At 33.1% G+C, this 23570-nt stretch overlaps 1 protein-coding gene across 1 annotated transcript in view; it reads left to right on the top strand.

Annotated features, from left to right (window-relative positions):
• Positions 1-22276, top strand: part of LOC133338317 (protein phosphatase 1 regulatory subunit 12A-like) — a 43724-nt gene extending 21448 nt beyond the window's left edge. The window contains exons 8-13 of the mRNA XM_061546493.1: positions 3380-3560; positions 18489-18621; positions 18697-19065; positions 19146-19255; positions 22103-22165; positions 22241-22276. Coding sequence (XP_061402477.1) covers positions 3380-3560; positions 18489-18621; positions 18697-19065; positions 19146-19255; positions 22103-22165; positions 22241-22276 — 892 coding nt within the window. The remainder of the gene's footprint in view (positions 1-3379; positions 3561-18488; positions 18622-18696; positions 19066-19145; positions 19256-22102; positions 22166-22240) is intronic.
• The last annotated feature ends 1294 nt before the right edge of the window (positions 22277-23570 follow it).

The following is a 23570-nucleotide window of genomic DNA, read 5'->3' on the forward strand; positions in this document are numbered from 1 at the left end:
TTCTAGTACTAGTACTACTGCACAAACCCAACAATCGAAAGTGGTACAAAATTCCTCTCAAAATAAGGATAAAAATCAGACCACAACCACTACCAATAATATTAATAATAACAAATCTACTCCTGAATCCAACAACAACAAACAAACAATTCAAAATAATAATAACAACAACACCACCACTACCAATAACAATGGTACCACCACTGCCGAGGCAGTTAAACCCAAACAATCGACTGGAAATATGATTAAGAATTTCTTCAAGTAATTAAGAGAACTATTTTCCCATCCTTCTCTATCGTGTTCAATGGAAATAACAAATATCGTTCTATTACTTTTTGTTGTTGTTTTGCCCTTAACCCCAAACGAGGCTTTAACAACAAAAGCTCCCAAAATTTAAAAGAATTTTCAGATTTGCTTAACCCTTTAACCCATGCAGTTTTGAGCTCTAATTCCTAATTGCTATAACAAGCGTAACTAACATTTGTTTTTTTTTTTTCATTCAAGGATACGTCGTATCCTTATGTGTTTATTACAGAATAACAAAAGAAAATCCGTAGACAGGACTATTAATTTTAAGAACAAACTATATGCGTACATTTTTTAAAACTATTTTTTATGTACAGTTCAAAGGCGTAGATAAAAAAAATATTTTTTATGATATTTTAAAAATATTAAATGAATGCATATTTGAAAAAAAAAATTTAAATCATATCGCAAGGCGTAATTTTTTAAAAAATATTTTTTTAAGAAGCCTCAGCCGAAGGCGTAGATTTTTAAAAAATATTTTTGAAGCATATCCCAAGGCGTAGATTTTTAAAAAATATTTTTGAAGCATATCCCAAGGCGTAGATTTTTAAAAAATATTTTTGAAGCATATCCCAAGGCATAGATTTTTAAAAAAATATTTTAAGCATATCCCAAGGCGTAGATTTGTAAAAAATATTTTTGAAGCATATCCCAAGGCGTAGATTTTTAAAAAATATTTTTGAAGCATATCCCAAGGCGTAGATTTTAAAAAAAATATTTTTAAGCATATCCCAAGGCGTAGATTTGTAAAAAATATTTTTGAAGCATATCCCAAGGCGTAGATTTTAAAAAAATATTTTTGAAGCATATCCCAAGGCGTAGATTTTTAAAAATATTTTTGAAGCATATCCCAAGGCGTAAAATTTTAAAAATATTTTTGAAGCATATCCCAAGGCGTAAAATTTTAAAAATATTTTTGAAGCATATCCCAAGGCGTAAAATTTTAAAAATATTTTTGAAGCATATCCCAAGGCGTAAAATTTTAAAAAATATTTTTGAAGCATATCCCAAGGCGTATAATTTTAAAAAATATTTTTGAAGCATATCCCAAGGCGTAGATTTTTAAAGCATGTCCCAAAGCGTAGATTTTTAAAAATATTTTTAATGTATACTCCAAGGCATAGATTTTTTAAAAATATTTTTTTAAATATACCCCAAAGCGTAGATATTTATGCCCTACACAACTATGTTGTCAGGGTATTATAGCTTTGTGCAGCCCCAAGAGTTTGTAACGTCGCGAAATATTTGTTCTAGACCCACCTTTAAGTATACCGATCGTCATATCTCGACTAGCTGAGTCGATGTAGACATATGTGTCCGTCCGTCCATTATAATTTGTATATACGATACAGGCCACAGTTATGAACCAATCTTCACGAAATTTTGCATGTGGGATGGGTTCTGGCCAATGAAGATCCCTATCGTGAAAGAAAAAGATAGGTTAATATTTTGAAAAGATCGGTTAATATTTAGGGGATGAAATGGACCAAAAACTTTATTTTTGTCGGTTTTTCTGGTCGCTCCAGAGGCCACAATTATGGTTCGAACATCGCGAAATTTTACATGAAGAAGGGGATCGGGCCAAAGAATAAGCATGCCTGTTTTGATAAAGATCGGTCAATATTTAGCGGGTCAAATGGACTCTGACTTTTGTGTGAAAAATTGCAAAATTTTAATTCTATGGCTTATATATTTACTCCTTAAGGATATGGACCCGATAAGTTAATAGTATATCCAAGCGGAGTGTTTGACCTTTAAATTGATACCAAATATATTGATGTATCTATTCGGATGTGGGAGTTACACTCACATATTTGCAGGTGCTTACGTATTCAGATATTATTTAGTAACCCATTATCACATTAGAGGGCGGAAATATAGCGCTGATCGCTTTGAAATTTTCCATGAAGTTCCAATTATGGTCAAGGACAACGCCTATAATTTTCGGTGATGATTAGAATAAAATTTTGGTGATGATCAGAATAAAATTTTGTGTTTTCTAGTCGAATATAAGCCGAAAATCACAACTCAACCCACCGTGAAGGGAATCTGGACAACTAATTAGGGCTTAGGAAGGGCTGTACTGAATATTAGTAATATCCTGAAAATATTTCAGTGTAAGGTAGAGGTAATGTTGACCTCTAATCGGACAAGTCGCGGCAAATATTACGAAATATTGCTCAGGCTCGGAATAAACATCCGCAGAATGTTGGAAGTCCGTGGTAGTTGTGTAGGGTATCGTATGGTCGGACCGTCCGGTTATACTGCTCCGCTAACTGGTTTAGAAATATTTTTTAATGGGCATATCCCAAGGCGTAGATTTTTTAAAAAGGACGTTGATATTTTAAAAGCGTTTCCCAGTGGGTAGATTTTTAAAAAGGACGTTGATATTTTAAAAGCGTATCTCAGGTCGTAGATTTTTTAAAAAGGACGTTGATATTTTAAAAGCTTATATCAGGGCGGAGATTTTTAAAAAGGACGTTGATATTTTAAAAGCGTATATCAGGGCGTAGATTTTTAAAAAAGGACGTTGATATTTTAAAAGCTTATCTCAGGGCGAAGATTTAAAAAAAAATAAATTTTTAAGGGAATATCTCAATGCTTAGATTCTTGAAAAAATAGTTTTTTTAAAGAGAATATCCCATGGCGTAGATTCTTTAAAAATACTTTTTAAGAGCATATCCCATGGGGTTGATTCTTTAAAAAATACGTTGATTTTTAAGAGCATATTCCAAGGCGTAGATTCTTTAAAATACGTTCATTTTTAAGAACCTTACTTAAATATATAAAACAAATTAAAATCGAGCATTTTTATTTTTTTAAGAAAATTCAAATTCAATCCAAAGATTTCGACTTTTTTAATGTTTTTTTTTTATTTTTTTATATATATGTTGACCTTTCTATGTGCGACTTTATTAGTCATTAACCCCCAGCCTTGTTAATTTATTATTTTTTATTTTCTTTAAATCGCGTGCATGCCTTTTTTATAATTTTAAATGTGCGCACCTGACTGTTTTTTTTTTCTGTTTAATTTTTATATTTTACTAATACATATTTCTCATTATTTATTCAGGTCCTTCGTACCACCTGTGCGTGACGAAGAAAGTGAAACACAACGTAAGGCTCATGCTAAACGAGTGCGTGAGACCAGACGTTCAACCCAGGGCGTTACCTTGGACGAAATCAAGAGTGCTGAAGAATTGGTGAAAAAGAAGAACTCCAGCATGAATAATAACAACAATAACAGCAGCAGCGTAAGTTTTTATTAATAATTTAAAATATTAATTATTTCTGTATATAATATACATACATATTACCTTTATCACACATTGACTCCAATTCGACAAAAAAAAAGCAAAAACATTGCATTCATTCATTCGAAAAACAAATGCCACCACCAACAATCATTGTCCTTCAAAAAACTTAACTCATATCCTCCCAGATTTGTTTCAAAATTGTCCCTTGTCCCAGGTGTTGTGTTGTGCTCTCAATACCCACAAAATAAATTGAATAACCCAAAAATAAAATAAAACTAATGTGAAATGCACCAATTTCAACCATCCCCAGCCATTTCAATTCACCTCAACTCATTCAAAATGTATTCATTCAAATTCACAAAGCTTTTGGAAGCGGTATTATTTATTTATTAATTTTTTGAAAATTTATTGTTGAATTTAATATTATTTATTGTTTTTATTTTAATACTATATATTTGTAAATTTTTAAATATTAATTTTAAGAAACAAAATCCTCAAATCCTTTCTTATAAATAAACCGCACCTTCCTTCCGTTGGTAGAATGAATGAATGGTAAAGGGGTTTATAACACCCATTTTCATTACCTTTATACTTGTACAAGGTATATACAACACGTGTAACAAATTCACCACAGACAAAATATTCACCATTACCACCATCTCCTCCATTACAATAGGTATTACAAGTTTTTGTCCCCTCAATTAGAAATGGTTTTGGTAGGATATGCTGTGATGGTTGTATTATATAGTTTAAAACCTTATCAAATTTCGTTCCACCTAGTTCCACCATCACTTCGACATCATTTCCACTCTGCTGGTGTATATACATATACACTATAATATGTCTTCGATTAAATTAACATAAAAAACTGTTAAATGTTCTGATAAATATTTACCAAAAAGTTATTTTTCCAGGGCCTAGATTTTTTTAAATATATTTTTAGGGGTATATCCCAAGGCGTAGATTTTTTAAACATATTTTTAGGGGTATATCCCAAGGCGTAGATTTTTTAAACATATTTTTAGGGGTATATCCCAAGGCGTAGATTTTTTTAAACATATTTTTAGGGGTATATATTTCAAGGCGTAGATTTTTTAAACATATTTTTAGGGGTATATATTTCAAGGCGTAGATTTTTTAAACATATTTTTAGGGGTATATCACAAGGCGTAGATTTTTTAAACATATTTTTAGGGGTATATCACAAGGCGTAGATTTTTTAAACATATTTTTAGGGGTATATCACAAGGCGTAGATTTTTTAAACATATTTTTAGGGGTATAGATTTTTTAAACATATTTTTAGGGGTATATTCCAAGGCGTAGATTTTTAAAACATATTTTTAGGGGTATATTCCAAGGCGTAGATTTTTAAAACATATTTTTAGGGGTATATTCCAAGGCGTAGATTTTTAAAACATATTTTTAGGGGTATATATTTCAAGGCGTAGATTTTTTAAACATATTTTTAGGGGTATATCCCAAGGCGTAGATTTTTTAAACATATTTTTAGGGGTATATCCCAAGGCGTAGATTTTTTAAACATATTTTTAGGGGTATATCCCAAGGCGTAGATTTTTTAAACATATTTTTAGGGGTAGATGTTTTTAAATATATTTTTAGAGGACTATAACATTTAACAGTTTTTGATTCCAATTCCATCGAAGACAAAAACACTATTTCCAAACCGTTCAAAATAAACAAAAACAAAATATTAGTCACAATATTATCCAGTTAGGGACCCCACACCCCATCTACATAAATCAACAAAAAAATTAAATGAAATTCAAGCAAGAATGATTTCAAATTTCATTGCTGCCTGTAAAATAAGCGCAGTTGATTGGCCTATAAATATGCTCCACGTTGCGTTTCTTTGTTATATTGTTGTTTTATTATTTTCAATACCAACAATATTATTATATTGCTACTCCTGCTCCTCTCTTCGTTGCTGTTTATAAAGCTCTGATGCTGATGACCTAGTTAATGTTGGTATTCCAATTTAATAGAACTCTGAACTTCTAATAGGGAAGTTTGAATGTATTAGTGTAGGTTTAATTTCAGTATATCCATGTCTATATTTTAGGTTTAATATTGATTTTAAATTTCTATAGATTTCTATATTATAAATTTATTGTATTTATTATTTCTATGCATGATCGTTATTGTATTATTATTTTATATTATTATTATTAAATTTATTGTATTAATTAGTTATGTTTTATTGTTCTGCATGATTATTGTTATTAGTCATAGTCTTCGTCCTTTTCTTTGTGAGTTTTTGATACACTTGCCTACAAATGTTTTGTCGAGTTACTTATTCTATAATTATGAGATTTTTAAAAATAATTTCCAGATTTCAAAAACTGATTTTCGTAATAATAACTTTTAAGTGTAGATTTTTTAATAACATTTTTTAAAACATATCCCAAGGCGTAGGTTTTGTTTAAACATTTTCAAGGGCCTAACACAAGGCGCAATTTTTTTAAAATTATTTTTTAAAGCATATCCCAAGGCGTAGATTATGCTTACATATTTTGTAAAGCATATCCCACGGCGGTAGATTTTTTTAAAATATTTTCACGGGTATATTACAAGTCGTACATTTTTTAAAAATATTTCCTAAGGGTTCACCACAAGGCTCAGATTTTTTACAACTATCTCCCAGGACTACTACAAGGCGTACATTATTTGAAACCTCTTCTAAGGGTCTATAACAAGGCGTAGGCCTGTGAAAATTTTCTCATTTTGTAAAGCATATCCCACGGCCTAGATTTTTTTTAAATATATAAACATTTTCAAGGGCCTAACACAAGGCGCAAATTTTTTAAAATCATTTTTAAAGCATATCCCAAGGCGTAGATTATGCTTACATTTGTAAAGCATATCCCACTGCCTAGATTTTTTTTTTTTAAATATTTTCAAGGGTATATTACAAGGCGTACATTTTTTAACTATATTTTCTAAGGGTTCACCACAAGGCTCAGATATTTTACAACTATCTCTCAGGACTACTACAAGGCGTACATTATTTGAAACCTTTTCTAAGGGTCTATAACAAGGCGTAGATCTGTGAACATTTTATCATTTTTTAAAGCATATCCCAAGGCGTATATTATGCTTACATATTTTGTAAAGCATATCTCACGGCCTAGATTTTTTTAATATTTTCAAGTGTATATTACAAGGTGGCGTACATTTTTTAAATATATTTTCTAAGGGTTCACAACAAGGCTCAGAGTTTTTACAACTATTTCTCAGGACTACTACAAGGCGTACATTATTTGAAACCTTTTCTAAGGGTCTATAACAAGGTAGATCTGTGAAAATTTTCTCTAAGGCTCTATCACAAGGCGTATTTATAAGAAATATTTTCCAAGGGTCTACCACAAGCCTTCGATTTTTTAGGAAATATATTTTCTAAGGATCTTTATCTTTAAAGGCGGATACTTAACATTTTCGAAAAGTCTATCAAATAGCGTAGATGTTCTAAAAAATTGTTTGCTAGGGTCTATTCAAAGACGTAAATTTAAAAAAATATGTTTTTCAATAAAATTTAATTTTTCTTTGCACTCGACAAAAATTCGTAGGCATGTGTAAAATTGTTTAGGGTGACCCCAGTTACAAGTGCTAATAATTTGAATGAGTGGAACGACCAAGGAAATCCACTTTTTAAATTTCAAACTCCATTATTACACGTTTATAAAAAAAAATTGGACCCAATTTTTTTTTCTCAAAAATATTGGGTCTACTTTAATTTTTATTTTCACAACAACAAACACCAATTAAATTCATAATAAATTAACAGAATGAAAAGCAAGCGAATGTTGTTAAAAACAACGAAGTTACAACCACAACAACAACGACGATGACGACCATGCCTGTTCCAACAGCAACGATTCCAAAACCAACAATTACTTCTGAACAAGATTCCAAATCACATATTGAACCATCAAAAGATATTAAATCTCAAAATTTGAATGATGAGGACAAGCAACAGGAGGAGAATGATGATGTTACAACAGCCTCCTTTACAATAAAAGCTCCATCTGGCGGCAATCGTTCTCGGCCATCTTCCATAATTATTACCGCCACAACATCGACCACATCCACAGAGGCTGTTGGGGAGGATAATGTGGAGAATTCCTCAGCCGAGGAGGAAGTAAGTGCCACCTTTGTAATGCCACCAAGGAAAGATTCTCGTACACCCACACCAGAGGAAGTTGAAACAACCATAGTGATAGCATCGCCACGTCGAAGTGTTATAGACAAAGCCATAACCGATGATGAAAAAGATAAACAAAGAGAAGAGAGGGAGGAAAAACAGGAGGCTAGGGGAGATGGCCTGAAAAAGGAGGACAAACATAGCAATGAAAGTGATAAAGAAGATGACGAAGCAACTGGTGAAGAAGAAGAAGAGGAGGAGGAGAAGCTTGAAGAAACGGATAGCGGTGAAAGTAGCGAAAATGCCGAAACTGATGATAGTGGTGGAAAGAAGAATGAAAACGAGGAAACTGTGGCAAATAAAAAGACTGAACCACCTCCTCCATTACCGAGTGATAAACAACAGACACCATTGCGCATGCAATCACCTCCCAGCAGTCAAAGGGCCCAATCAAGTGAGCGCATACGAGCTGCATTCTTTAGTCCTCTCCCGTTGACCAGTGCCACAACAAGTACCACCTCCACTACGACTACCACAGTTACCACACCCACTCTTGAGAGTCCAGTACGCTTGAGGGACAAGCGTTCCATATTCGATATGGATAATGCCAGTTCACAATCCCTGGCCGATCGCTTGCGACTCGAGGCAAATCGTTATGGGTTCGATGAAAAACGTGGTTTTGTCAGTGAGGCCATTAGTTCGCTGCCACCACAAATGTCCCATGAAAATAGCACGGATCGTGATAGTAGTATGTCACCGTTGTTTGGTAATTTGGGCAGTCATACCACCACTGCTGGTAGCGGTTACAGTTACAACAGTCGTCGCAGTTTAGATTCTTCGTCCTCAGCATCATTGCCCAACTCTCCATTCCATACCAGGGATCGTGAGGCCGGTGGCAGTGAGAACAATTCCCACAATGCAGGCTCATCATCAACCGCAACAACTACAAATGCTGATCGCAGACCATCGTGGCGTTTGAAATTCGATGCTGGTTCTAAGGTATGCATTCAGGATAACTAGAAACTCACCACACTTACACTGAAACATAAAAATAAAATTGAAGATTTACTTCTTCAGTACTCAATTGAATTGAAATTGAATCCCCCTGCCTTAACAAAACAACAAAAACAAAATTATAGTGTTTTTTTCTTCTTTAAATAATTTTTATTAATGTCTATGTTAGTGTGTGCGTATGCGTATAATTGTTGTTGTCGTTAATTTAAGTTTTATTTGGTTCATTTATTAATTTTTTTTGTTAATTTACACTATGCTACAAATTATATTGGATGGTTTAAAAATTTCTGGTGGTTACAATGACCATTTTAAAAAGATGTAACAGCCTCTGTGCGAAAACTATAGAGGACCCGGATTGTTTGACATATACTAGAGTTCTGCCCCTCCAGTTATTCCATAAAGATATCTCTTGTGGTTCCTATCTTCTCTGGAGATATCCTGGGTCTTTGGTACACTATAGAACCCCATTGGACATCCAAGCCATTATATAAGCTCATGGACCTTCTATGAATTCTAGAAGCCACATGAGCTTACTATAGATTAATACTGTCCCCGTATAAGCCCCTTCGACCTTCTGTAGAAGCTCCCTAGGCATTTTGTACTGTAGAAGCTTCCTGAATATTTAATTAACTGTATAAGGTACTTGGACCTTCTATAGAAGTTTCTTGTCCATTCAGTATGTAGAAGCCAATTGTACCTTTGTACCCTTGACCTTCTGAACACTTCAGAAACCCTTGAAACTTAATCATCATTATTTGGAGCTTCATGGACATTCTATATATTGCATACGTTCCATTGAAGTTGTATGTATTATAGAAGTCCCCAGGTGCTTCTATGAACTATACATTCTGGAAAACTTCTTGGTACCACCACCTGTAGAAGCTCCCTAGGCATTTTGTTTTGTAGAAGCTTCTTGAATATTTAATTTACTGTATAAGATACTTGGACCTTCTATAGAAGTTTCTTGTCCATTCAGTATGTACCTTTTGTACACTATAGAAGTGCCCTGACTTCTGAACATTACAGAAACCCTTGAAATTTAATCATTACTATTTGGAGTTTCCTGGACATTCTATATATTGCATAAGTTCCATTGAAGTTGTATGCATTATAGAAGTCCCCAGGTTCTTCTATGAACTATGCATTCTGGAAACCTTCTTGGTATCCTACAGACTATATAATACACTTATGTCCTTCTGTACCATGTATTAGCCCCTGCGTATTCAATACTTTATAAAATTAGTTTTTTGCCCCTTTAATACTTTATAAAATAGCTTTTGGGCCCCCTTCTACACCCCAGAAGCCATTGGATCTAATAAACACTACAGACTCCTATATATTTTAGATTATCCTTTTATAGACTATAGAAGCCTATGGAACCATTAATACGATATTTAAACCATTTGGTCCTTCTCTATAGAATTCCCTGGATCTTATATATATTTTTGATGCTCCATGGACCTGATGTATATCACCTTAGACTACCTATACACTATTGAAACATTTGGACCTTCTATACTCTACCTTTTTATGTAGTATAGAAGGTCCATGGACTTCTGCATACTATATATGCCCCTTGGGCCTTCTACACATTAAAGAAGTCCACTTGAACTTAATATAAATTAAAACCAGTAAGGAAAGTAGTAAAGTCGGACGGGGCCGACTATATGATACCCTTCACCACTATGGGTATATTAAACAGGACTATTAGCATGAACTTGAATGAAATAAAATATGTGATATTTATCTAAATGTGAATCTACGTAGATCTATCCATAAAGTATGTAAATCGACTTCAAACAAATATAAATAGGTCATCCGTTGGGCTATGTCTGTACTTCTAGAAAACGAAACTACATAATTCTATGCTCAATTTTGTACGTTGTGCAAAATTTGATGTCAAACTGACTAACACGAGGAGTTTGATGCCCAATTTACTTGATATTGGGCCAAATATTAAGCGATTTCAAACAAACTCGTCACAGGATACGTTATACTAATTTCAGAACGTTTTGTTCCTATTGGTTCCTTGGTGCGTCAAGTACTTAAAATCAATCTTTAATAAAAGGGAGCTATATCTAAATGTGGACCGATTTTCACGAAACAACGCAGACATCAATCTAGGCTCAATTCAGTACGTTATGCCAAATTTCGTGCAAATCGAAAGATATATAGGACTTTGGGGTACCATTTACATGAAATCGGACGAAACTATATATGGGAGCTATATCTAAATCTGTACCGATTTTCACGAAACTTTACATACATCATTCTAGACCTATATGATTAGGCTGTACCAAATTTCGTGCAAATCGAAAGATATATAGGGACTTTGGGGCACCATTTACATGAAATCGGACGAAACTATATATGGGAGCTATATCTAAATCTGGACCGATTTTCTCGAAACTTGGCAGAAATCACTCTAGGCTTAATTCAGTACGTTATGCCTAATTTCGTGCAAATCAAAAGATATATAGGGATTTTGGGGCACCATTTACATGAAATCGGACGAACCTATATATGGGAGCTATATCTAAATCTGGACCGATTTTCTCGAAACTTGGCAGACATCACTCTAGGCTTAATTCAGTACGTTATGCCAAATTTCGTGCAAATCAAAAGATATATAGGGACTTTGGGGCACCATTTACCTGAAATCGGACGAAACTATATATGGGAGCTATATCTAAATCTGGACCGATTTTCACGAAACTTTACATACATCATTCTAGACCTAAATGAATAGGCTGTACCAAATTTCGTGCAAATCGAAAGATATATTGGGACTTTGGGGCACCATTTACCTGAAATCGGACGAAACTATATATGAGAGATATATCTAAATCAGGACCGATTTTCATGAAACTTGGCAGACATCATTCTAGACTCAATTCAAAACGTTATGCCAAATTTCGTGCAAATCGAAAGATATATAGGGACTTTGGGGCACCATTTACATGAAATCGGACGACACTATATATGGGAGCTATATCTAAATCTGGACCGATTTTCACGAAACTTTGCAGATATCATTCTAGACCTAAATGATTAGATTGTATTAAATTTCGTGGAAATCGAATGATATATAGGGACTTTGGGGCACCATTTACATGAAATCGGACGAAACTATATATGGGAGCTATATCTAAATCTGGACCGATTTTCTCAAAACTTGGCAGAAATCACTCTAGGCTTAATTCAGTACGTTATGCCTAATTTCGTGCAAATCAAAAGATATATAGGGATTTTGGGGCACCATTTACATGAAATCGGACGAACCTATATATGGGAGCTATATCTAAATCTGGACCGATTTTCACGAAACTTGGCAGACATCATTATAGGCCTAAATGATTAGCCTGTACCAAATTTCGTGCAAATCGAAAGATATATAGGGACCGTTTACATTAAATCGGTTAAATATATATAGGAGCTATATCTAAATCTGAACCGATTTTTCCCAATTTCAATAGGGTTCGTCCTTGGGCCGAATAAGTGACCTATGCCAAATTTCAGCCAATTCGGATCATAAATGCGACCTGTACTTTGTTTACAATTTAACATGGACAGACAGACAGACAGACGGACGGACGGACGGACATGCATAAATCGACTTAGAAAGTGATTCTATGCATATTCTCAAAAGGAACCATGGGTCTATCTCGATTATTTTTGCCTGTTACAAACATATGCACAAAGACATAATACCCTGTACCACAGTGTGGTGAAGGGTATAAAAAGGACTCTCCTATGGCCTTCTATTATTTGTACCCTTGGGGTTTCCCATATATATATATATATATATATGCATCTTTTAAATACCATATAAAAAGTCTTATCACATACAGAAGATCACTTGGTCGTTTATTCTCTACAGAAAAACATTTGGCATTCTAATCCATAGAAGATTCTTGGGTTTTATGTTCATAGAAAACCCTTCGATCTTATCATCTAAAGGAGGCCCATTGGTCATTTATTCTTTATAGCCATTTCGGCCTTCCAAAAACTATAAATTCCCTTATGGATCTCCAATGCACTCCAAAGGCCCTTTATAGAAGTCTAAAGGCCTTCAATGTACTTCTATAAATTGAACCAGCAAGGAAAGTACTAAAATCGGACTGGGCCGACTATATGATACCCTTCACCACTTTGGGTAGACTTATGAGACTTATGTATATTAATACAGTACGTTGTGTCAATTGGCCTAGCTATGGACCTTTTCACGATGCTTAGCAACATCATTCTAGACTTGATTCAGTACGCTATGGCAAAATTCGTGCAAATGAAAAGATTTCCAGGGACTTTGGTGCACCATTTACCTAAAATCGAGCGAAACTATATATGGGAGCTATATCTAAATCTGAACCGATTTACACGAAACTTTGCACACATCATTCTAGACTTAACTAAGTACGTTATGCCAAATTTCGTGCAAATCGAATTAAATATAAGGACTTTGGTACGCCATTTACCTTAAATCGGACGAAAATATATATGGTAGCTATATCTAAATCTGAACCGATTTTTCCCAATTTCAATAGGGTTCGTCCTTGGGCCGAATAAGTGACCTGTGCCAAATTTCATCCAATTCGGATTATAAATGCGACCTGTACTTTGTTTACAATTCAACATGGACCGACAGACGGACGGACGGACATGCATAAATCGACTCAGAAAGTGATTCTATGCATATTCTCGAGAGGAACCGTGAGTCTATCTCGATTATTTTTGCCTGTTACAAACATATGCACAAAGACATAATACCCTGTACCACAGTGTGGTGAAGGGAATAAAAAGGTATTTTGGCCTTCTATACAATGTAAAAATCTCCTGAGACCTCCATACAATATGGAAAACCCTTTGAGCTTGTGATTTTTATATTATATATCCTCCTAGGACCTTTGATTGATTACAGACGCCCTTGGGAGACAAATAGAATATTATTTGTCTCTTATTATATACAGGAAACAATTTTGGTATTCTATTCGTTGGTCTTCAGTGTTACAGCAAGAGGGCCTCTTTGTGATTTATTACTTAAAAAAAACATTCTGAGGTCTTCTCCTAAAAAAGTTATTCATTTAAACACCAGAAAAAAATTATGCCAACTAATTTTATCTTTATTTTTTTGTAGCATAGTGTATTTTGATTATAATAGTATTTATAGTAGTATCCTAGGTTATGTTCTTTTGCCTTTGCTCCTCGTTTCGCTCGCATAGCAGCAGGTCTTTTGTAAAAGCCAAGCTTTAAAACGCCCTGTGACATCAGCCTCAATTTTCTTATTATTTACTTTTCTAAATTACAGCCTACGGCACTGTTCATTCTCAATTCTCATTCAATCAATGTCTTTTACATGTCTTTGTAATCCGTTATATCGTTTTCTGTTTCCGTTTCCTCAATCACTACTAACTCTATTTTTTATCACTTTTATGTATTCTTTGTTTTAAGCTGATATTGCTGCTTTCATTGTTGTTTTTTATGTTTCGATATTATTTCGTTTTGTCTTTGTTGTAAAACGCAGATCATTTGTCATCTAAATGTTGCATTCTTTCAATATTTAAAAAATTGATTTTTTTGTTTCTTAAATTGTAGTATAATATATTGTGGTAGTATTTACTATATAATTTTTTAATAATTTACATATTTGAAATTGGTAAAACAGTTGTTTTTAATTTGTAATTATTATTTATTTGTATTAGAGCTTTTTATATTTAAGGAGCCTTTCTGCATTCCTCAAAGCCACGAAAATGCTGAGTTAATTTTTTTCATAGCCAGAAAAAGCAGGTGCTTTATTATTTTTCAAACCAATATACTATGAATAAGCTAAGTGCGAAATTACTTTATTACTCGATTAGATCACATTTTTGATCAAAATGTCTTCTTAATAATTAAAAAAAAATATCTATACAAAGTTACCAGTCCACATTTTTCCAAACTTTTTTTTTGTTGTAGGCCAAAAAAATGTTTTTTTAATTGAAATCCAAAAAAATCTTATAAGCCTAATTTTCTTCATTTAAATTTTTTCAATAGAAAAGCATATAAAACCTACCAAATTCCTCTGTAATAAAAAACCCATCAAATCGACTTTTATTTTGATCGAATATCAAAATGACTTCATTTCCGACATCTATAAAAGTCCTGAAGGACATAGAAGATTTTTGGGTCTTAAGTTTCATAGACACCCCTTCGGAGGCCCATTGGTCACTTATTCCTTACAACACCATAAAGACTTCTATAGTCCTATAGACCTTCAATGTAGTTATATAAATTAAATAAGATCTTTTGGCCTGGAACCCCTATACAATATAGAAAACCCTTTGAGCTTGTGATTTTTATACTATATATCCTCCTATAACCTACTATTGATTACATACCCCCTTGGTTTCATAGAAACCCCTTCGATCTTATATTCTAAAGGAGGCCCATTGATCACTTATTCCTTAGAACACCATAAAATCTTCTATAGACCTTCAATGTATTTTTATAAAATGAATAAGGTCTTTTGGCCTGGAACCCCTATACAATATAGAAACCCCTTTGAGCTTCTGATTGTTATACTATATAACCTGCTAGGACCTTCTATTGATTACATACCCCTTGGGTGAAAAATAGACTATCATTTGGTCTACTACAAAAAAAAATGTTCTTCTATTGCATAGAAACTTATTTGGTCTTCACTGTCATAGCAAGAGGACCCCTTGGTTTCATAGAAACCCCTTCGATCTTATGTTCTAAAGGAGGCCCATTGATCACCTATTCCTTAGAACACCATAAAATCTTCTATAGACCTTCAATGTATTTTTATTAAATGAATAAGGTCTTTTGGCCTGGAACCGCTATACAATATAGAAACCCCTTTGAGCTTGTGATTTTTATACTATATATCCTCCTAAGACCTTCTATTGATTACTCACCACCTTGGGAGAAAAATAGTCTATCATTTGGTCTACTACAGAAAAAGAATTTGTTCTTCTATTGCATAGAGATTATTCTTCACTGTCATGGCAAGAGGACCACTTGGTTTCATAGAAACCCCTTCGATCTTATATTCTAAAGGAGGCCCATTGATCAATTATTCCTTAGAACACCATAAAGTCTTCTATAGACCTTCAATGTATTTTTATAAATTGAATAAGGTCTTTTGGCCTGCAACCCCCATACAATATAGAAAACTCTTTGAGTTTGTGATTTTTATACTATATATACTCCTTCAATTGAGAACAGATTCCCTTGTGAGAAAAATATAATATCATTTGGCCTTCTATAGAAAAATAACATTGGTCTTCTATTGCATAGAATATTATTTGGTCTTCACTGTCCGTCTGTTCTTTACAAAATCCTGAGGTCTTCTCCTAAAGAAGTTATTCTTTAAGGCGTCAGAAAATAATTTTCCACCCAAGAGCTATACCCTGGCCCAACAGTTTATAATATACCACGAAATAATGGTCGTACACCTACATTTTTGTATACCGTTCGTCACATCCCGACTGCTTGAATCGATCTAGATATTTGTGTCCGCAACTATAGTTCAATATTCAGCGTGTAGGTTCTGTTCAAAGCGATACCTATAGTTGTTGGTAATGATCGCTGAATAATTAAGGCATCATATAGACTACCATATTTTTTTCTTGTTAGTTTTTAAATCCTTCACCACACTGTGGTACAACTGGCAAATGGAATCGAGATAGACCTATGGTTCCTTTTGATGAGAATATGCATAGAATCACTTTCTGAGTCGATTTATGCATGTCCGTTCATGTATTTTTGTAAACAAAGTACAGGTCGCATTTATGATCCGATTTGAATGAAATTTGACACATGTCACTAATTTGGCCAAGGGACGAACCCTATTGAAATTGGGAAAATCAGTTAAGATTTCGATATAGCTCCCATATATAGTTTCGTCCTATTTTATGTAAATAGTGCACCAAAAATTTCAAATATTGATCCTATCGAGAACAAATTTTGCACAGCGTACTGACTTAGGTCCAGATTGATGTAGGCAAAGTTTTCTTGGAATCGGTTCAGATTTAGATATAGCTCCCATATATAGTTTCGTCCAATTTTATGTAAATGTTGCACCAAACTTCAAATATTGGTCCATGGAGACAAAATTTTACAAAGATTACTGAATTAGGTCTAGATTGATGTATGCCAAGTTTTGTTGAAATTGGCTTTTATTTAGATATATATAATTTAGATTAGATAAATGGAGCACAGTACTGCCAATATTGGTAGATTGAGACTAAATTTTGCACAGTACTGAATTAGTTCTAGATTGATGTAGACGAAGGTCTGTTTGCAATCGGTTGAGATTTATATATAGCATTACATATGGAGCATTAACACTAAATTTTTCATAAATTTCAGATTGGTATGTGTACGGGTTCATTTATTTTAGTTGAAATATCTATGAACGCATTTAATTTCGTCCGATACCATTTCAATGGTCCTTCAAAGATGCTATGTATATTCTATCAAAAGTATATTGTACATATGAACATCTCTTGTATGTACCCAAAGTGGTAAAGGGTATCATATAGTCGGCCCCGTACGGCTCTTGAACTTTCCTTATTGGTTCTTATCTCTCTTGAGGCTACAATTCTCACCCATGCGAAATTTTACACTTTGAAGACGATCAGGCCATTGAAAAAGTATGGTAGTGCATATAGATTCGCAGTTGTGTAATTGTCGTTCAAATGTTCTTGATTCTGTCAAGAGAATACCGTTTTTAAATACCGATATTTCCCCAATCTTTGATAGTTGTGTAATTGTCGTTCAAATTTTCTTGATTCTGTCAAGAGAATACCGTTTTTAAATACCGATATTTCCCCAATCTTTGATATTTTACCAATCTGGTTTCCATCGGGCTTTTTACTTGTTATTCGAGGTATGATCAGAAAGAATCGCAAATTTGGAATTTCTATGTTGTCCTATTCAATATAGTCTTCTTAGATAAAATACACATCCTCCAGTTCCAGCTCTACCAAGTCGTATTCTTCAATATCGGTCAAAAATTTGACATGACATTTTTATCCTTCCATTTTAATAAATACCAAAAGTTCCACATAAATACCAAAAGTTCCACATCTACTATAGATAAGCCAAATATTTATCTCTATCGGAAATCGTTTTCCTTCAACAGATTATAAACATGTTTTCTCCTGCAAAAAAAGATAAAGAAGTTTTTTTATTTACACAAATTATTCGATTTAACCTAACTAGCCTCTTTGGCAGCAATCACATCACAATTGTATCTAAAACTATAAAACTTATTCTTGCCTTAAACGCACATTTTCCGAACTTTCAGTCCATATGCTATTTTTTGGTTTACTTTTATTTCAATTTGGGAAAAGGTTCTCTTTTTTACTAAATAAAAAAAAAAACATGGTTGCGGTAGTTTTTTTATAGTACAAGGCAAAAGGTACAGCTATGCAAGATGATAACATAATACCACAGCTGCTTAATGGGTTTTTTGCAATTATTCAAGTAGACTAGAATTAATGCCAAAAAACAATACTATTCAATATTCCAATATAAACAACAATGCAAAAAAAATATTAACAATTAAGAAACTAAACAACAACAAATAATCAACATTAAAAACAACATTAAACAAAACAATACAAAATATAATATTTTAATATTTTAAAATACAACAAAAAACTCACTACAAAAACACTTTCTAACAATGACATATCTTTTATACTTGTTACCACAAAAATCAACAACAACCACAAAAACAAACAGTTTAAATTAGAGGATGCCAATGCCGGCAGTACATATCCACCGACCAATAGCACCATTATACCCAGTGCTCCAGCGGTTATTGCTGCTGCCAATTCCATGTCACAGCGCAGAATTAACAATGTCAATAATGCAAGTAAGTAGACACACATGAAATGTATTTCTTTACAATTATTCTACTAAACTTCTTCCCCAAATTTTTTTCCTCTAGTTTCTTCATCGAACACATCATTGAATTCAATTGGTAGACCCGTTTCGGCACCACCGATTAGTAATTTAAGCCACAGCAGCACCACAGCCGCCGCCTCATCAGCAAACACCCACACCTCCTCAGCAACAACAAACAATACCAGTTCCATTACCAGCAATCAAAAGAGTGATGACAAAACAATTGATAACAGTTCCACAACCAATAACTCCACGACCACCACCAGTAGTAGTGGTATTGGTTCTTCATATTCAGCACGTCGTGCCACCAGTGCCAATGCAAATGCCTTAAATTCGGAGACATCATCGTCAGTGGCCACCGCAGCAACCACCTCCGCCACATCGAGCAGTCTTAGCAATAATGATGATAAAGGTAGGGATATTAAAAAAAAAAATATTTCAATTGAAAATAATAATTATTATTTTTTTTGCATTCTCCATCTTTTATCCCAGATAACGACAAGGAAAATGATAATCGTAGTGCTTTGGCTACCCAAGCTGTTATACAACGACGAAGAAAACCAAAACGTCGCTCAACTGGTGTTGTACATATTGATATGGATGTAAGTTCACTTATATAAAAACTGAACAGTTTAGGATATAGATTGCAAAATAGTTTGTATATGAAATAAAACAAGGGAGAAGAATGGATGTAGTGCATATAAATATATTAATTTTTTTCGGAGCTCTATATAAAATATTATATATTCATTTTGCCCATTATCTTTTCTTTTCGTCTTAAATGGATTCCAACCTATTCGAATGTTTTTTTGATTGATATTATTACGTTGATCAATATTTTAGGGAACAATCTTAGTTGTGCACGTTTCTTGAAGTTTTTACGCATATTTTCCAGTGGAAATGACTACAATTTACTTTGAATTTCAATGTTAAAATAATGTGATATCAGAAAAAAATCAATTCAGTCCCAGGATACAGAATTTCTCCCACATAACGATTCTGAGTCAGTTGCTCCCGTTTTTTTAAACCCTCGGCCTTATGGCTAATGAGGGTATATATATATATACACTTTGATCTTTGATTAAAAATGTGCTTCATAGAAATAGTGTCTCTTTGGACCAAATCTGTTACAGACAATTCGGAGTCGATATACAAATGTCCGTCCATCTGGTGCGCACGATAACTCTCGAAGGGAATATCCGATTTCGTCCAAACTTTGCTCATTGTAATATTTAGTTTATGTTAGAACATGGGGAATATCGATACACTTCTTCTGGTAAAACCGCCAAAACGTTGCTTTTTAAAATATATATTTAAAGGGTCCTATATAGGATATATAGAATTTATTAAATCCTTGAATAAGGCTATTATTTTTTATTTTTTATTTTTTGAAGATTTAACGGAGACATGAAATTTTTAATCCAACTCAAAAACATTTTTGCGTTGTAGAAAGGAAGAACATTGAAGAAGCATCTTTAGATTCTAGGACCTCTGTGTTCATAGTTAAATCATTCATATTTTTCATTCACTCCTCCTTATGTCGTTCAATTCGTGTACAGTATAATTTTCGAAGAATTAGGTTTGATGGCTAGAAAAAGTTGGAGAGTGGCATAGGAAATTATATATATATATATATATATACCTTTGCTACTTTCCGGCACTCAATCTTGTGTAAATGTGACTGCAGGCTATGGTATCTTTAGAGAATACCTCTCAGTCCGTTGATTTCCTTTTTTCCTTTCATATAGGCCTTCCAATGATGTTGTATTCTTTGCCAGTACCCTCGTTATTCTAAAGACGTGTTACTCTAAATGTTGTTGCATTGCTTCGTTTTAGCATTGACCGTAACACTTCTGGCAAATGGGTTGGATATCTCATTGCCTGTGTAGCTCGGTACCCATATGGTTCATACAAGATCGTACAAATAGATTAACATGGCGTACATAATTTATAAGTAAAAATTTTCTCTTAAAATTCTGATAATCCATTAAGAATATTATTAACCATTTCTTATATTCCAACATAAATATTCTATAAGAATTCCACGTTTAAAGCTCTGATTGTCCTTTCGCCTATGGCTAAGAGGAAATATTTCTTAAAAAATGACCGCTATGGCTATAGTAGTCCTCGGAGGAAATATTTCTAAAAAAATGACCGCTATGGCTATAGTAGTCCTCGGAGGAAATATTTCTTAAAAAATGACCGCTATGGCTATAGTAGTCCTCGGAGGAAATATTTCTTAAAAATGACCGCCTATGGCTATGATAGTCCTCGGAGGAAATATTTCTTTAAAAATTCACGCCTATGGCTATGATAGTCCTTGGAGGAAATATTTCTTTAAAAATTCACGCCTATGGCTATGATAGTCCTCGGAGGAAATATTTCTTAAAAAATGCACGCCAATGGCTATGATAGTCGTCGGAGGAAATGTTTCTTTAAAAATCAACGCCTATGGCTATGATAGTCCTTGGAGAAAATATTTCTTAAAAAATACACGCCTATGTCTATGATAGTCCTTGGAGGAAATATTTCTTAAAAAATCCACGCCTATGGCTATGATTGTCATTGAAGGAAAAAATTAAGAAAACAAGTCTATGGTTGTGTTAGTTCATGAAAGAAATACTTTTTTAAAAGATTTACATAGTAGTCCTTGGAGGGAATATTTCTTTTAAAAATCGACGCCTATGGCTGTAAAAGTCCATGGAAAAATAATTCTTTAAAAATCCACTCCTATGACTAAGACAGTCTCTGCAGGATCATATGCTTTCACGGCTTTGTCTGTGATATTCCTAGCCGTTTACAGAAGTCTATTAAAAATGGTACTTAATGGGACCTATATTACATTTCATATAAATTAAAGGGAAGTTAGAAAAGCCGATTGGTTGTATTCTTTCATCGTAGTTTTTTTTTTATTTTGTGAAATAATTGAGCGTGAATCCTTCAACAAATATTTTGAATGATTATGAAATCTATTTAAATATCAACATATTTTTTTTAGTTATTATATTAAATTATATTACAATACTTTAATTAACTATAAAATATCAATAAATTCCAATACCAATCATAAACCATTCAAAGTTCCATTTACAAATGGTATACTTCCCATATGACGGAATTTAATAAAAATTACGGCATGCCCAAAAATATTAACCAATAATATGTTCTTTACAAGTTCATTGTTATTTAATAACTTTTAATGGGTCTTTGCATGTTTTGTTTATACAAATATTGAAGAAAAATATTAATAACTCTTTCCCAAAAACGAAAGATAGATCACTAGCAGCAGCAGCAGATCATACATTCAAACTGCAATACATTACATTTTTTTGTTTTCAAAACAGAATCACTTTTGTGTAACACTTGCAAATAATTTATCTTTTTTCCTTTACATCATTGATATAATTTATTGTGATTAAAATGCGTCGTTTTATTTTGCATTTTTACAGGAACTAGATCCAGAGAAACAAGATTCTGCCAACGATAATGAGGAAAAAGATAAAGAAAAAGAGGTAAGTGACAAAAAAACTGAATTTTAAATGGATGTATGGTTGATTGGACCCCATCCATAATCATCAATCTTTTAGCGCAACAATTTGCGTTTAAATAGAAAATATTGTTAAGTTTTTACATTAAATGCAAATTTCTTTCATCGCTATGACAATTATTATTATTTTTCGTTTTGCTGAGTAAATGCGATTTTTTTATCGCTTTATTTAAATTTGTGGGATGAAAATGTGGAAATGAAATTATTCCCGCCGCCAAATCACATGATATATTATATTTTTAATTATTTAATTTTTTCTTGTTTTAATTATAATGGTGACCAAGTCACTAATAATTATAATTATTAAAATGATTTTTTTTCTTCTAAAGACGTCATAATTTTATAGTTCCTCTTTAGCCTTGTTGTGGTTCAATGAACATATATAATTGCTTGTGTGTAAATATTTAATTAATTAAATTTAATATATTATGGAATTTAAATTATTTAGACATTTATTTCTAAGAAATCTAAATTGGGAAATTGTGATATTTTTAATTAAATTATGAAAAATGTATACAATAAAAACGTGAACAGACTCACGATCACAGATTTATTAGAATTTTGAAATACTTTAAATAAAAAATAAACATTTTAGGATCCTACGTTTATTGTCGATTATTGAATGTCCTAATTTTCCTATTTTAACAATAATGTCCTTGTCGTTATGAAAGTTATTGTGAAAAATCGAAGCCTTGGAAGAAATATTCCTTAAAAATATAAGTCTCTGTCTGTGATAGTTGCGGAAGAAATATATCCTAAAAAATTAACGACAATGGCTCTGATATTCCTTGGAGGAAATATTTTTTCAAACATTTTCGCCAATGACTGGTAGTTCCGCAGAAATATTCTTTAAAAATCCTCACCTCGTCTTTAATAGAAACATTTTTTTTAAATCCATTCTGCCCGTGAAGTCCATGCCTATGGCTGTGATAGTCCTTGGAGAAAATAATTCTTTTAAAAATCCTCACCTCGTCTTTAATAGAAACATTTTTTTTTAAATCCATTCTGCCCGTGAAGTCCACGCCTATGGCTGTGATATTCCTTGGAGAAAATAATTCTTTTAAAAATCCACGCCTATGGCTGTGATAGTCCTTGGAGAAAATAATTCTTTTAAAAATCCACGCCTATGGCTGTGATAGTCCTTGGAGAAAATAATTGTTTTAAAAATCCACGCCTATGGCTGTGATAGTCCTTGGAGAAAATAATTATTTTAAAAATCCATGCCTATGGCTGTGATAGTCCTTGGAGAAAATAATTATTTTAAAAATCCACGCCTATGGCTGTGATTAAAAATCCACGCATATGGCTGTGATTAAAAATCCACGCCTATGGCTGTGATTAAAAATCCACGCATATGGCTGTGATTAAAA

Source organism: Musca vetustissima, unplaced genomic scaffold (genome assembly GCF_032173495.1).
Source record: "Musca vetustissima isolate MV318-11 ecotype Yass unplaced genomic scaffold, APGP_CSIRO_Mvet_v1 utg35097, whole genome shotgun sequence".
In the NCBI taxonomy this organism is placed as follows: Eukaryota; Metazoa; Arthropoda; class Insecta; order Diptera; family Muscidae; genus Musca; species Musca vetustissima.